At 49.4% G+C, this 12728-nt stretch overlaps 1 protein-coding gene across 2 annotated transcripts in view; it reads left to right on the forward strand.

Moving 5' to 3' along the window:
- Window positions 1-12728, forward strand: part of LOC119382879 (uncharacterized) — a 476078-nt gene that overhangs the window by 432002 nt on the left and 31348 nt on the right. For both annotated transcript variants that reach the window (XM_037650771.2, XM_037650772.2), the window contains one exon: window positions 9348-9508. In XM_037650771.2, coding sequence (XP_037506699.1) covers window positions 9348-9508 — 161 coding nt within the window. The remainder of the gene's footprint in view (window positions 1-9347; window positions 9509-12728) is intronic.

A 12728-nucleotide genomic window follows, 5' to 3' on the forward strand; every position in this document is an offset into this window, starting at 1 on the left:
GCGAAAGCCTTAGATGCCTCATCGAGCGCGAAAATTGACCGGCGTCCGTCAACACGAGTGATGCAAAAGAATCATCACGTGATGACGTCACTATGTGACGTCACAGATCGCCCGAATTCGTGAAATCGTCATCACGTCAATGTGACATCATCATTGCTTGATCGAAGGTTGGCTGATCCCGGAGGCAATGCAACACAAGGTGAAGTGCAGAAAGCTTACAATGCCTCCGATCCCGGAGGCATCGCAAAACCACGTTAGTTGCAGAAAGCTTTCGGAGGGGTTCGTGGGAGGTTCGGCACATTGACCTAGAAGAAAAAGAAGATGGCTTTTGCCTTCGAGTCGACTGAGGCGGAGGCATAAGGGACCCTGTGAGCTCTTTGTTAAAGAATCCCCCCAAATTATATATTCAAAGATTACTCATGTATCAGCCGCACCCTTAGTTTTTGAGAAGCTTAGCCGTATTATATGGTGTGGGGCACGTTTCTTTTTTTTGTTTTGTTTTTTTATTTATGGGAGGGGGTGGGGTGGCGCTGCAGGACGGCTGAAGAGGGCATCACTTGTGGATGTGTACATAAGCATGCGCAGGGTTCCCTGTAGGGGGAGGGGGCAATGTTTAATCTCAGCACCCCCATTACCCCACCCCTCCCGTTGGTCGAGTCCAAAGGAGAACATGCTTATCAATGGATGAAAAAATGAAAATGAAGCGATGCCGTGCTTCTCACAACGGCCCGCCTTTGGTACTTGGCTTTCCTGGAGAAAAGATGAGAAGTAAACAGCTCTAGGAATGCAAAATCAGAGGCCTTCGGCCGCCACTATCGTCGAAAGCCTGCTTGGCTATAACCCTGCTATTTAAACAATGACGACACAGGTCCGACTGAATAAAGGCGTGGAGCAGACTTTGCCCCCCCCCCCTATGCGATTTGGGGGGGGCGGGGTGGGAGCGGTTGCCCCCCTCGTGCGCTCGCCTGTGGATGTGTACCACTGGATTTTCGAAGCGTGTTGTGGGGTTTCCTTCAAGACGATGGGGAAAAGATTCAAGGTCACAGGAATTTCGAACAAGTTCGATGGAACGGAGGACGACCTCATCCGGGGCAGAGGCGAGCTTGAGGATGCGACGAGCTCCGGGAAGGAGGAGGGCCAGGAGTAACATTCTTGCAACCGCGCGAAAAAGACAAAGGCTCTTTTTCTTCGCTTCTCCCAGTGTAGGCGAGTACTGCAGTTCAGTAAAGGGAGGCAGCACTGAAAACATGTACGAAAAAAAAAAAAAAAGAAGAAGTCGTCGTCTTTTACAGCGAAAGCTGTTATGAGATCACAACAAGGGCCGTTTTTGGCGCCATAGTTGTCCGCCGCCACCGCCGCCGGTGGCCGTAACCACTATCGCGCGAAATAAGGGGAAAAAAAACTAAATAAGAAAAAATATCCGGGATGGAATGAGGTTCGAACCTGGGCCCTCTGCGTGGGAGCCAGTATTCTACCTCAGAGCCATGCCGGAGCTTGAAACTGCTTCGCAAAAAGACCCTCAGGCTTCATGCCGGGAAGGAGCCACATTAACGTATGTAGTGTGGTAGAAGAGTAAAATAACAACCAGGCAATTACACAGCGCGAATTCTGTAACCAGGCGTCACACAATGCGAATTGCGCAACGAGTGGGTTGTTGAATGCTTCCAGCCCATTACAAAGGGCTCTGCCGTGCTTCTTTATCGTCGTCAGCCAAAGCGTCAACAAAGTGCACATAATGCCTTACAGGTGTGTAGCGGGTACCACGGTTTTCCGCAGAATGACGAAACATTGCATAGTGGCTGCTTCCCCTTACAAAAATGTATTTAGACAGCCTATAGACTGTCTCTAAATGAGTTAAGACAGTCTATAGACTGTCTAAATACATTTTTGTAAGGGTCCCTACTTCACAAAAATTATGATTTATAGCGCAGTGGGTTCCTCGCAAGTGCACTTCTATTGGTTGCTAAGGGAGCCCATAAGGCTCCTATGATCCATTTCCTCGGGGTCTCAATAAAGTTAATTCCCTCTCTCTCTCTTTCTTTCTTTCTCACGTTAACGTATGTTATAAAGCGTGATGGGAGAATTAAATAGTTACCGGGCGTCACACGATGTGAATTACGTAACTAGTGGGTCTTTTAAAGCTTCAAACCCCTTACAAAAGGCTCAGCCGTAGTTCTTCATCGTCATCAACCGTCGCATCAACAAAGTGCACATAATGCCTTACAGATGTTACCTCGCTTCTCGGCAGAATGACGAATAATGTCGTGGTGGGTGCTTCCCAACTTCACAAAAATTATGATTCGTGGCGTAGTGGGTACGTTGCTAGTGTACTTGTATTAGTAGCCACCAACGTTTAGTAGCCACCAAGTAGCCACCAACGTTGGTAGCCACAAGAGAGTTTATAACGAGCTTTAGAAATGCCGCTCTTCCAGCTTTCATTGCGACTGTGCTGCGCTTTCGCGCAGGCCTGGCGTTTTTTCTCCGTGTAATGGCTGCACCCGCGATTTTCACCCCAATTCTGGGAAAAGAAACCGGCGGCCATTACACGAGTATATACGGTACACTGTGCGATGCGGCCATTTCTCGAGAGGGCCGTTAATTTCGGGACTGCTCGGCGTGTCTCTTCGCCTCGTCACTTCACGCTGTAGAGCGCATTGGAAGCACGCGTGCGCAGAGCGTCAGGTGCCCGCTGAGTCTTATTCCCCGTACGCGTTTGTACTCTAATATTCCGCGTCTTTGAAGAAGTTTACACGGGCGCCTGTCTGCGCGTTATGCAGTCCGACGCTGCTAACAACGCACACGGCGGGACAAATCGTACACACAGGACATATGCGTTGTCTTCTTGTCTCGACGTCTGCACTGTTTGCCATGTTTGAACGTAAATCAATTAGCCCAGCGTAGAACAGCTATATACATGTGACGTGTACGCTAAGCCGTTAAGTTCAGTGGCAACTGCTGATGGTCTCAAGAATTCCAGTTAATGTTCTATAGCATTCGTGTAAGTTTTCTTTGAAAAAAAAATTCGGCAGATCCCGCCAGGTGGGAATCGGTTTCATGCGAAGCAGTCAGCGAGTAGTTGTCTGTCATGCATTTTTTTTTTACTTTGAGCCATGCGTTACGAGGTGGATCGACGTGTTTTTCGTAAGTGTAGTTGTTGTGTGCACATCTTGTGTTTTACAGGCACGTCGACTACACCGGCGTTAAAAGCACTCACGTTAGAGTACAGACGTCAGTATCATTATACTTAGGACTGTGCAGCGCTCACAAAAAGGGACAAGGAACAGAAGTACACAGGACAAGCATTTATGAATCAATACCAACTCGCTCAATTTTCTATTCTAAGTCAGTATTATCGACAGGAAGTGCACTTTACGGTGCAATGATGTGAATATCATACGTAACTTTCGGAAGCGTATTCCTCCGGGGTCGGGCAACGCTGGAATATATCTTGCTGAATTATAGGGATACGAATGTAATGTTATTAGACTGCGATATAAAAGCACAGCCAACGCTGGAACCACAATCGACTTTAACCCGACATGACGTCTGTATAATAGAAGTACATTACATATGTAATATTTATTACTTTGTTATAAAATTAGATAACCAGCACTGCAACCACAATTGACGTTGAACCGACATTACGCCTGCACAAAGTCTCTTTCCAAAGCAGTTTTAAGCCCTGGCATGGCTCTGTGGTAGAATACCTGACTGCTACGCAGAATCCTTGGGTTCGATTCCTAATGGGATCCTGATTTTTATTCTTCGCATTCGTCGGGTCAACGCTGCTGATGTGTGCTTTTCTTAACGTCCTCGCATTTAAATTACCAATGTCTGTTCCCGCCTTTCTTGGGTAGATATAAACTGTCAATCACCTGTGACGCATACCTGCATACCGCTGCCCGTGGTATACGGGTATGTGCCACGCGTGTCTGGAGGAAAGGGTTTGACGATGTACGCGAAACGATTTAAGTTATTCATGTCATGACCAGACAGTCATATTCGTCAAACTCTGTTACCCTCCCACACCAATTTTGGTCTATAGCAAGTTAAGGAGGCGATCACGAGAGCTCCCAGACGTAGGCGGCTAGATAGATAGATACGTATATAGAAACGCTCAAAGTGCCTTGGGTTCGCTAAGAAATGCTTCGCATTCAAAAATCTGTTATATTTCAGCGAGAAATTGTTCAAGGACAAGCAGTCCTAAAGATCAGCTCCTAGATAAGACCGAGCTTGCTCAAACCCTGCATGCTATAACATCTGACGTCGCTCGAAAAAGTGCAAGGCCCGTTTTAGTGCTGCACTGCGTGCGGCAGAAACTTCAGTGCTGTCTTCTTTCCCCTTAAAATGACTTTCAGCGTCGGGCTTCCCAATTGACGGCATATTCACAGCCCGCCGCCTTTGTGTCCTAGTTATCAAGCAGACAGATCTCGGGCCCAAGTCGCTCGAACCGACGCAGGGGTGCGGTCGCGTCCAATCTTCGACCCCAAGCCGCGGGAGGTAAAGTAAGACGAAGTGCGGGCAGGGCGCTGATTAACACCCAAGACGCCGCTGTTACGCCCGTGTATTTGTCTCCATGGAGGAAGGAGCAAACTGGGAGCGAGCGTCACGTTATTCCGCTAGCCTCGGCAATCCATGCTCCTCTGACGCCGCCCCTCCGGACCAGCGCGCGGTGCCTCCTAGGTAGGATTAGGCCCCCTCAGCGCCCTCAACAGACGCGATCAAAGCGAGTCAACCAATAGTAGTTTCTGCCTATCACGTGACCAGGGCCTGTTTCTCCCTTAAATTCCTTGTGACTAGGCTTCGAGCTTGTCACGTGTCGCATCCTTTTTCCTTCCTACGCGTTTCTTTGACTCCTTCTCCTTCTTCCCCCTCCTCTCCTCCCCACCACCACCAAGCACGGGCTTTTTTCATCCCTCTCTCCCCTCCCGTCGAGAGAAGGGGACCACTTTAGCCGATCCCGGCACGTCATTCAGTCAAACGGCCTTTGCACGCCCAATAACCCTATACGCGTGTCACAGCTCATTCCTGCGGTACGGCCTTCTAATACGGCCTTCTCTCTCTGTCTCCCTCTCTCTCGTGCCAATGCTCATTACGGCGCTCCCTCGCTGCTTTCATTACTGGAGCGACCGCGCGGCCACCGATCGAGTTGGTCGCATCCTGCACCGCTCCCGCGCCCCCCGTTGCCAACCCGTCCCGTACTGTCGACGAGTGTTTTCTGCCGTGCCGTGGACATCCATCACTGCCTTGTCGCCCTCTAGGATCCGCAAAAACAAAGAAGTCCTCCTCTCCCCCTTCCGCCCCTCATGCAAAAGAACAATCGCGCCGACCGAGCCGAGGAGGAGCCAGGGAAAGCATAGGCACCGGCGCTGCTCATGTTTCGCCCGAGGTGCCGCGAAAGTGCCTTCACCCCTTTCGATGCCGCCATATATGCCAAGACGCCGAGTGCCGACCCTGATTAGAATGCGTCCCCGTAACTGGGTTACCGCCGGCATATCGAGCCGTCGCAAGGATAGGCTGCTGTCACGGAGCTTGTCAACATAACTGACATGTCAGGCTACGGAAGTTTGTTTCATCATAGGTCTCGGGCTGCGCGGGATCTTTTTTTGTTTGTTTGTTTTTTCGCGACTTTTCAGAATGTTTCCTCTTGTCCGTAAATGTGGGTGTGGGTTCGAAAAATTGTAGAAGCCGATACTAGAAAAGCCGGTTATTATTCTTTTCTAGATGATGGCGTAAGTCATCTGTCAGCAAAAAAAAAAAAAGTCACAGTTTCGCCGCAACGGCGAAGCAATGAATGCGATAGCGATAAATTGTAATGTAACGCGAAGAATGGAAAGCAGCTCGAAATTGCCAGCGCGTCGCTCGAGCCCAAAGGACGCACGAAAAGAACGCACACAGGACGAGCGCGAACTAATGCGTCACAGCTCGACACTTTGAAGCGCACTGCTGAAACATAAAGCAGGACACACGAAACGAACGAACAGGTACACACAAGACGAGCGCGAACTAATTGTCACTTTTGTTACTTATTTCTGTTTGAACAGCGCGCTCCTTTCGCAAACGCGGCCGCTGCAGCGAGCGAAGCGAAGCGCCCCACCGGCCGCCCCTTAAACGGCCACGCCCTGTAGAGCGAAGAGCAACGGCGATCGCAGGAGCGGCGCGCGCACGTCGCGCCATCTATGTAGCCACTAAGAAAGCATGCTGAATTACATGATGTATATAAATAGCGCGCCGTTAGCACGCTGAAAGACGGTGCTGTCGTGGCCTAACGTCTAACGCGGCGGGCTGCAAATCGCGAGGTCGCCCGTTCGATTCCGCGCGTCGGAAAGAATTTCTGAATTATTTTTCTTTATGGCTTTTCTATATATATACACACTTATACATATACGGTGAATGACGGCGACGGGGACGGACATTTTCCAGCCGAGACTGTCCATATAATTGCTATCGCAATAAAAAAATCACAGCATATCTACGTGGTGAATGATGATGAGTGGGGCGAAGCGAATTCGCGCTGCAGCACGGCGATGGCATTGGCGCGAGCGTGGTCCTTCTTGATGGGAGATATTGTGACTACATTGTTTGAGAACCACAATCTGTTGCACACACCGAAACTATGGCCGAAACTGTTATCAAGGAAGTCCCGCTGGAAGCGCACGTCGGCGCCTTCGGGCAGAGCCCGCCTGATGCGCTTTTCAGCTACTTCACGTGCTCGCACAGCCTCGGGCTCTGCCTGCCGGTACGCGCGCTTTCTCGCCGCTTCACGGTCCTTCACATTTTGAAGATCCGATTCGCGCCGCAGCCGTGCAGCTTCGGCCTCGCGGGCTCTCACCTCAGGATTCTGTCTGCGAGCGCGCTCTGCCGCCGCCTTCTGTGCCCTCCGTTCCGCAGCCTTGTCTTCCATCTGGCGACTCCGAGCTAAAGAGAAAGCGTGCCAAGAGGGAGCCTCATGGCGCGTTACTTCTGAAATGTTGTCTTCGGGTGTCGTTGAAAACACGAGCATAGTAAAGAAGAAAGAACGCCACACAGGCGAACACGCACGAGAGTATCACTCGTCAAAGTCGTCTTCTTCTTCTACTGCATACCAGAACGCGCGCAGTAAAGAAGAAAGAATGCCACACAGGCGAACACGCACGAGAGTCTCACTCGTCAACGTCGTCTTCTTCTTCTACTGCATACCAGAACGCGCGCTTCACACGAGCTAGAGGTGGCTACTACAACGCTACAAACAAACGGAGGATGGACAGACCCACAGCATAAGGACCCCTAAAATGTTATTGACCATGAGTGCTGCAGCCTTTCAGTTCCCTCGGAAATTTAGCGACCTAGTTACTGAAACACTTTACTATTATAGCAATTATAAGAACGCCTCAGGGGAAATTTCGGCGCCGTCGCCGTGATGTTCTGCATATATTCATGTATTGTTTTCTCGAAATATGGCACAAACATTGCAATGTTTATCGTTGTTGTTGTCGTTGTAGAACATTTGGGACGTCTAGTATGAAGCCACTTCAATCCAATCCTCGATTTTAGAATAATTGGTTTGTTGCTGATATTGTCCTCTTGTAAGTGGTGCACTGCAGAATGAAGAGAGTGTAAGTATTTCTTACAAGTAGATGCAGGGGTTATTATTAAGTTGAGGTCCTTCTGCGTGGACTGTTCAAGACATATTACGAATTAATTAAAAGCGGTGCCACAGGGGAACGTCTTCTCTTCAAACCTGATAGTCGACCTTTTGAGTTACCTTGCTATATTATCTTGCTTTTAATGATTCTGCTATATTTTCTGTTCGAAAGTGTCTATCACTTTTCTTTTTCTTTCTCTCACTCTGTCATTCACCCGCCGCGGTGGTCTAGTGGTTATGGTGCTCGACTGCTGAGCTGAAGGTCGTGGGAACGAATCCCGTCCGTGGCGGCCGCATTTCGATCGAGGCGAAATGCTATAGTTCCGTGTACTTAGCTTTACGTGCTTGTTAAAGAACACCAGATAGTCAAAATTTCCAGAGCCCTTCACTCATAATCATATCGTGGTTTTGTGACGTAAAACCCCAACAAAGATTATCCTTATTATCTACCTCTCTCTCATTTCTTTTCTTTTTTTTTTTGCCGGTAAAGGCTTGTGTTTGCATTCAATGTTGCGTTCAAGGTTTTTGTTGTTGTTATTGTCATCACTACATGGAATATTCAAAAGTATGTCGTGTCTCCATATCTAGACATCGTGACCGAAAGAAAGGTTATGTGTGAACAGAGTCCTGTAATACTTTTTAAAGGGATCTAGTATGTATAGACGTGAGCAATATGAGCTGGAACACAGAAATTACCTTTTAAAAGGTCATAGCTGCTAAACGCAGTTGGCAAGCGCAAATGTGTTCATGACACTGAATGTTCAAGCGAATAGGTATCTTTGGAAATTCATTACGTCACATTAGCATGAGTACATTACAATTAATCGTTGAATAAACACAAATGCGGTGTTCCAGCTCATATTGCTCACGATAGTACACAACTAATCATGTCTACACTGTCACTTTTTTTTTTCATTCGAATACTGCCGTTACTTTCGCATCACAATTACAGCTTTTTAAAGGTGCTCTGCAACACTTTTTAGGGTAGTCGGAAAACGCTGCCGATCGGTAGTCGAGGCTCCTAACACGCGAGCCAAACATTGTAGCGCTGCACGCGGCCTGGAATTAACAATCAATTCTCAAAGTCAGCTAGAAATCGTTCTCTCTTCTCTCGACAAATGATGCCATATACCCAAGTGACCGCGCCATATACCCAAATTCATGGCCATTGTCTGATTTGAGCATCGTGAGCTGCATAATTACCGAGGCCGCCGCGGGATGCCGCCACGTGCTCGCACTCACAATCACATTGACAGTAAGCCGCATGTTCGAAGAAAAACAAGTGCTCAAGATCATGACGTCCGCGTGACGTAACTTCTTTCCTCCGTGCCGCCCCTCCCTGCTTAGCTTTCAGCGTGCGACAGATCTCTATAACTCCGCTCGTACTTGACGTATTTTAAATTTTCTTGCGGCGGTCGATTCGTGAGGCAATAAACTTCTTTAATAAAGCCATTCGATGGTTACTTGGAAGAGTGTTGCAGGACCCCTTTAAGAGACCTGTGCGGGAAATAACCGTCATGTTGCCGCAAATATTCTGTACAATATATATATATATATATATATATATATATATATATATATATATATATATATATATATATATATATATATATATATATATATATATATATATAAAGCTGATACATCTGAATTTGACATGCTCAAGCTTGGCCAAGATGTCGTCAGAACCTGAACAAATATTGTTGTTATTTCTTTTTGCCAGTCACGTGAGCAAGACCACCACCTATGAGGATCCTCGTAAGGACTACGAGGAAGAGCCACCCCCGTCTCCAAGAGAAGTGGAGCTCTTCCGGGACTCGCAGCTTGGCTTTGGCTTTGTGGCCGGCAGTGAGAAGCCCGTTATTGTGCGCTTCGTGACGGAAGGTATGTTGTCGCACTACTTTTGCTGTTTGTCAGCGTATACTCAGTCGGGCTAGTTAGTTCTGCATGACGACGATGTGGACGCGCTTTGAAGATGAGACGGGAACGCGCAGCGCAACTGTTTACTGTTTGTTGCCGGTCCTGCGTGCGCCGAATTAAGCGCGAGACAGACGGTATGATTTTCCATGCGATGCGCGGTCGTGCGACAGCCGGTATTGCGGTTTCTTCACCGCCGCTTCGGACGTCGCATCGCATGGAAAATCGTACCGTCTGTATCAGCCTTTAAGCGCGAGACAGATGGTACGATTTTCCATGCGATGTGCCGGCCGACGCGGCGCTGGGGGAGAGGGAATGGTGGCTGTCCGATGCTATGAAAGATCACCATTCCGGTTTCCCCACCGCCGTGTCGGACGTCGCATCGCATGCAAAATCGTACCGTCTGCCTCGGCCTTTAAGCGTATGTGCAATCCGTCTTTTTCACGGTACCACGGCGCATGCGCCTTTCCCCTAGCGTAAAAATCGCAAAACATTTTGGTATGATCACGGCCGGTCTGGAGGTGCGCGCTCGCTCCTTCTTTTACGGCCTGCACCGGTCATAACTGGCTAAAGGCCGAGACAGACGGTACAGTTTTCCATGCGATGCGACGTCCGACGCGACGGAGGGGACACCGGAATGGTGACCTTTCATAGCATCGGACAGCCACCATTCCGGCTGCCGCACCGCCGCGGCGGCCGTCGCATCGCATGGAAAATCGTACCGTCTGTCTCGCGCTTTACATTACGAAATGCATGCGGCGCAGCGCGCTTTGGAGGGTTGGCTCGCGACGCCCTCACGCCTAGCGTGCCGTCGTGACTGTATAGAAACAGCTCCATGCACTCGCGGCGGCTGCGCAGGCCGTAAAAGAAGGAGCGAGCGCGCAACTCCAGACCGGCCGTGGTATACATGGCCTCAGCACGCCTCTCGATCTCTGAGTCTTTCGTTCTGTCTCTCCCGGTTGTGCCGGACGACCCCGGAAAACTTCGCCCCCATACCAAAACCTAGCAAAACGGCAGAGGGCAGCACAGGAAAACGAAAAAGGCGGATTCCTTCCGAGCATAGGTCGGCAAACTCACTCATGAGCATATAGGGGTGCGCAGGGTTCCCCATCAGGGGGGGGGGGGGGCAAAGGTTCATAGCAGCGCGCCCCACCCTACTAAGTCAATGTATGAGGCAGATTTCGCGCCCCCCCCCCTCCTCTTAGGTGACTAGAAGGGTCAATGTACGGGGCAGATTTTGCGCCCCCCTCTTAGATGATTAGGGGGGGGCGGCCGCCCTCCCCCCTCCCCTTTGCGCACGCCTATGCTCATGAGTCGACTCACTCAGACTCAGATCGGGCCGTGAGTCTGAGTGAGTCCGGGTGAGTAATATTTTGGTGAGCTTGAGCCCGAGTGAGTCCAGTTTAGGAAAATTTTGGTGAGTCTGAGTCCGAGTGAGCTCTAAGCGCAAAATATATTTCTTGAGTGAGTCCGAGTGAGCTCCACCTTTTGTTGCGGACTTATATGGTCCTATATACTCATCTCACGCATTACTATCAGCCTTATATAGGCTTATGTTTGTACTCAAATCTATTTACACTTATCTCAGCACACTAGCTTTCATGCGCCCCCTCAATATATATTTATCAGATGCGTGAGTTAGGGAAAGGGGTGCCATGACCTCCCCCGCAAACTCTTTCATGGGAAGTTCTTGATAAAAATAACTTGTGTGAGTCGCATAAATGTCCTTACTGGATGGATATATGATAACGGTGATATATGATGATATGTCGTATTCAGGGGCGTAGCCAAGGAGGGGAGAGGGTTGGGGGGTTCAACCCCCCCCCCCCCCGAAATTTTTCAGTTTTGCTTGTGTATATATACACGCGCACATACAAACGCACGCACGAACGAACATACATAAAGTACGGTTGAACCCCCCCCCCCCCTCCCGAAAAAAATTTCTGGCTACGCCCCTGCTCGTATTTGAAGGTACAAGATCAAAAGGTGTATCGTAGAGCACCGATTATGTAGGGTACTGGTGTTAAAAAGGATTTACACCATGATCAAAAAAGCTAATTTTACGCCAACGGACTCATGAGTCGACTCACTCAGACTCAAGTGAAGCCGTGAGTCTGAGTGAGTCCGGCTGAGTAATACGTTGGTGAGTTTGAGTCTGAGTGAGTCCGGTTGAGAAAAAGTTTAGCGAGTCTGAGTCAGAGTGAGTCCGGTTGAGGGAACTTTTGGTGAGCCTGAGTCCGAGTGATCCCTCACAGCAAAATATATTTCTTGAGTGAGTCTGAGTGAGCTCCAATTTTTTTGCCGACCTATGCTTCCGAAACACCGTTATTCATTACCAAGTCTGCGTATCGAGTGCCTTTACGCTGGCCACAGTATTTCCGCATGTATTAGCCGGCGCCGTAGACTCGAGAAACTTAAGTACAACGTGGCAGCTTGCTACGGGGTGCGGTAAGAGGAAAAAAAAAAATTTGCAGTGGCTTTGCTCGGCTATGCCAGGATATACGTAGCGTTAGCAAAGGTTCAGCTGATTATTCTTAGCTTTCCAAATTGTCTAGGATTATTAGCCTTCTTCTGTTCATTCTTCGTGCGCTGAACCGCTGATTGCCAGGCAACTACTTCGGAATCCGATGAGATAAGCTTCTCGGCTCTTCTGCGCCGTTGAGCAGCATTTGCGCTCTCCTTCTCTATGGCGTTACCCACCTGCAAACCTCCAGTCAGAGGCGCTATCAAGCGGCTCCAGCGCAGTGTCAGACGGCGACTGCACAGAGAAGGCGAATAGCTGCGTGCGCTCCGGCGCCAGTGTGTCTGCCATGGCTACGGCACCACTCCTCCCGAACGCGCAGACCAGCAGCGGCGAGTCGCGCGCGGCGGTGGCGGAGAGCGCGTAAGATGCCGGCTCCGGTGAGCCAGCTGTGTGACATCACTGATCCTCGCGCATGCGCAGCACGGCTCATGCAGATCCACGCGAAATCTGTTCCGGCTAGGCAAGTGTAGCTAACACTACAATATCTAATTGCTGACTCTTTTAAGTGGCTCGTTCAGTTAAAAACTACTGAACTTTACTCTGTGGCAGAAAAGAAAAAAAAAGAAGCCGCCTGATACCACTACCGCCAAGCGGCCACTTATTCAAGGACAGAGATCTCAACCGACTGAGCCCTTTCTGCTTGGCCTCGTAGATCTGACAATA

This window comes from Rhipicephalus sanguineus, chromosome 2 (assembly GCF_013339695.2).
Source record: "Rhipicephalus sanguineus isolate Rsan-2018 chromosome 2, BIME_Rsan_1.4, whole genome shotgun sequence".
NCBI lineage: Eukaryota > Metazoa > Arthropoda > Arachnida > Ixodida > Ixodidae > Rhipicephalus > Rhipicephalus sanguineus.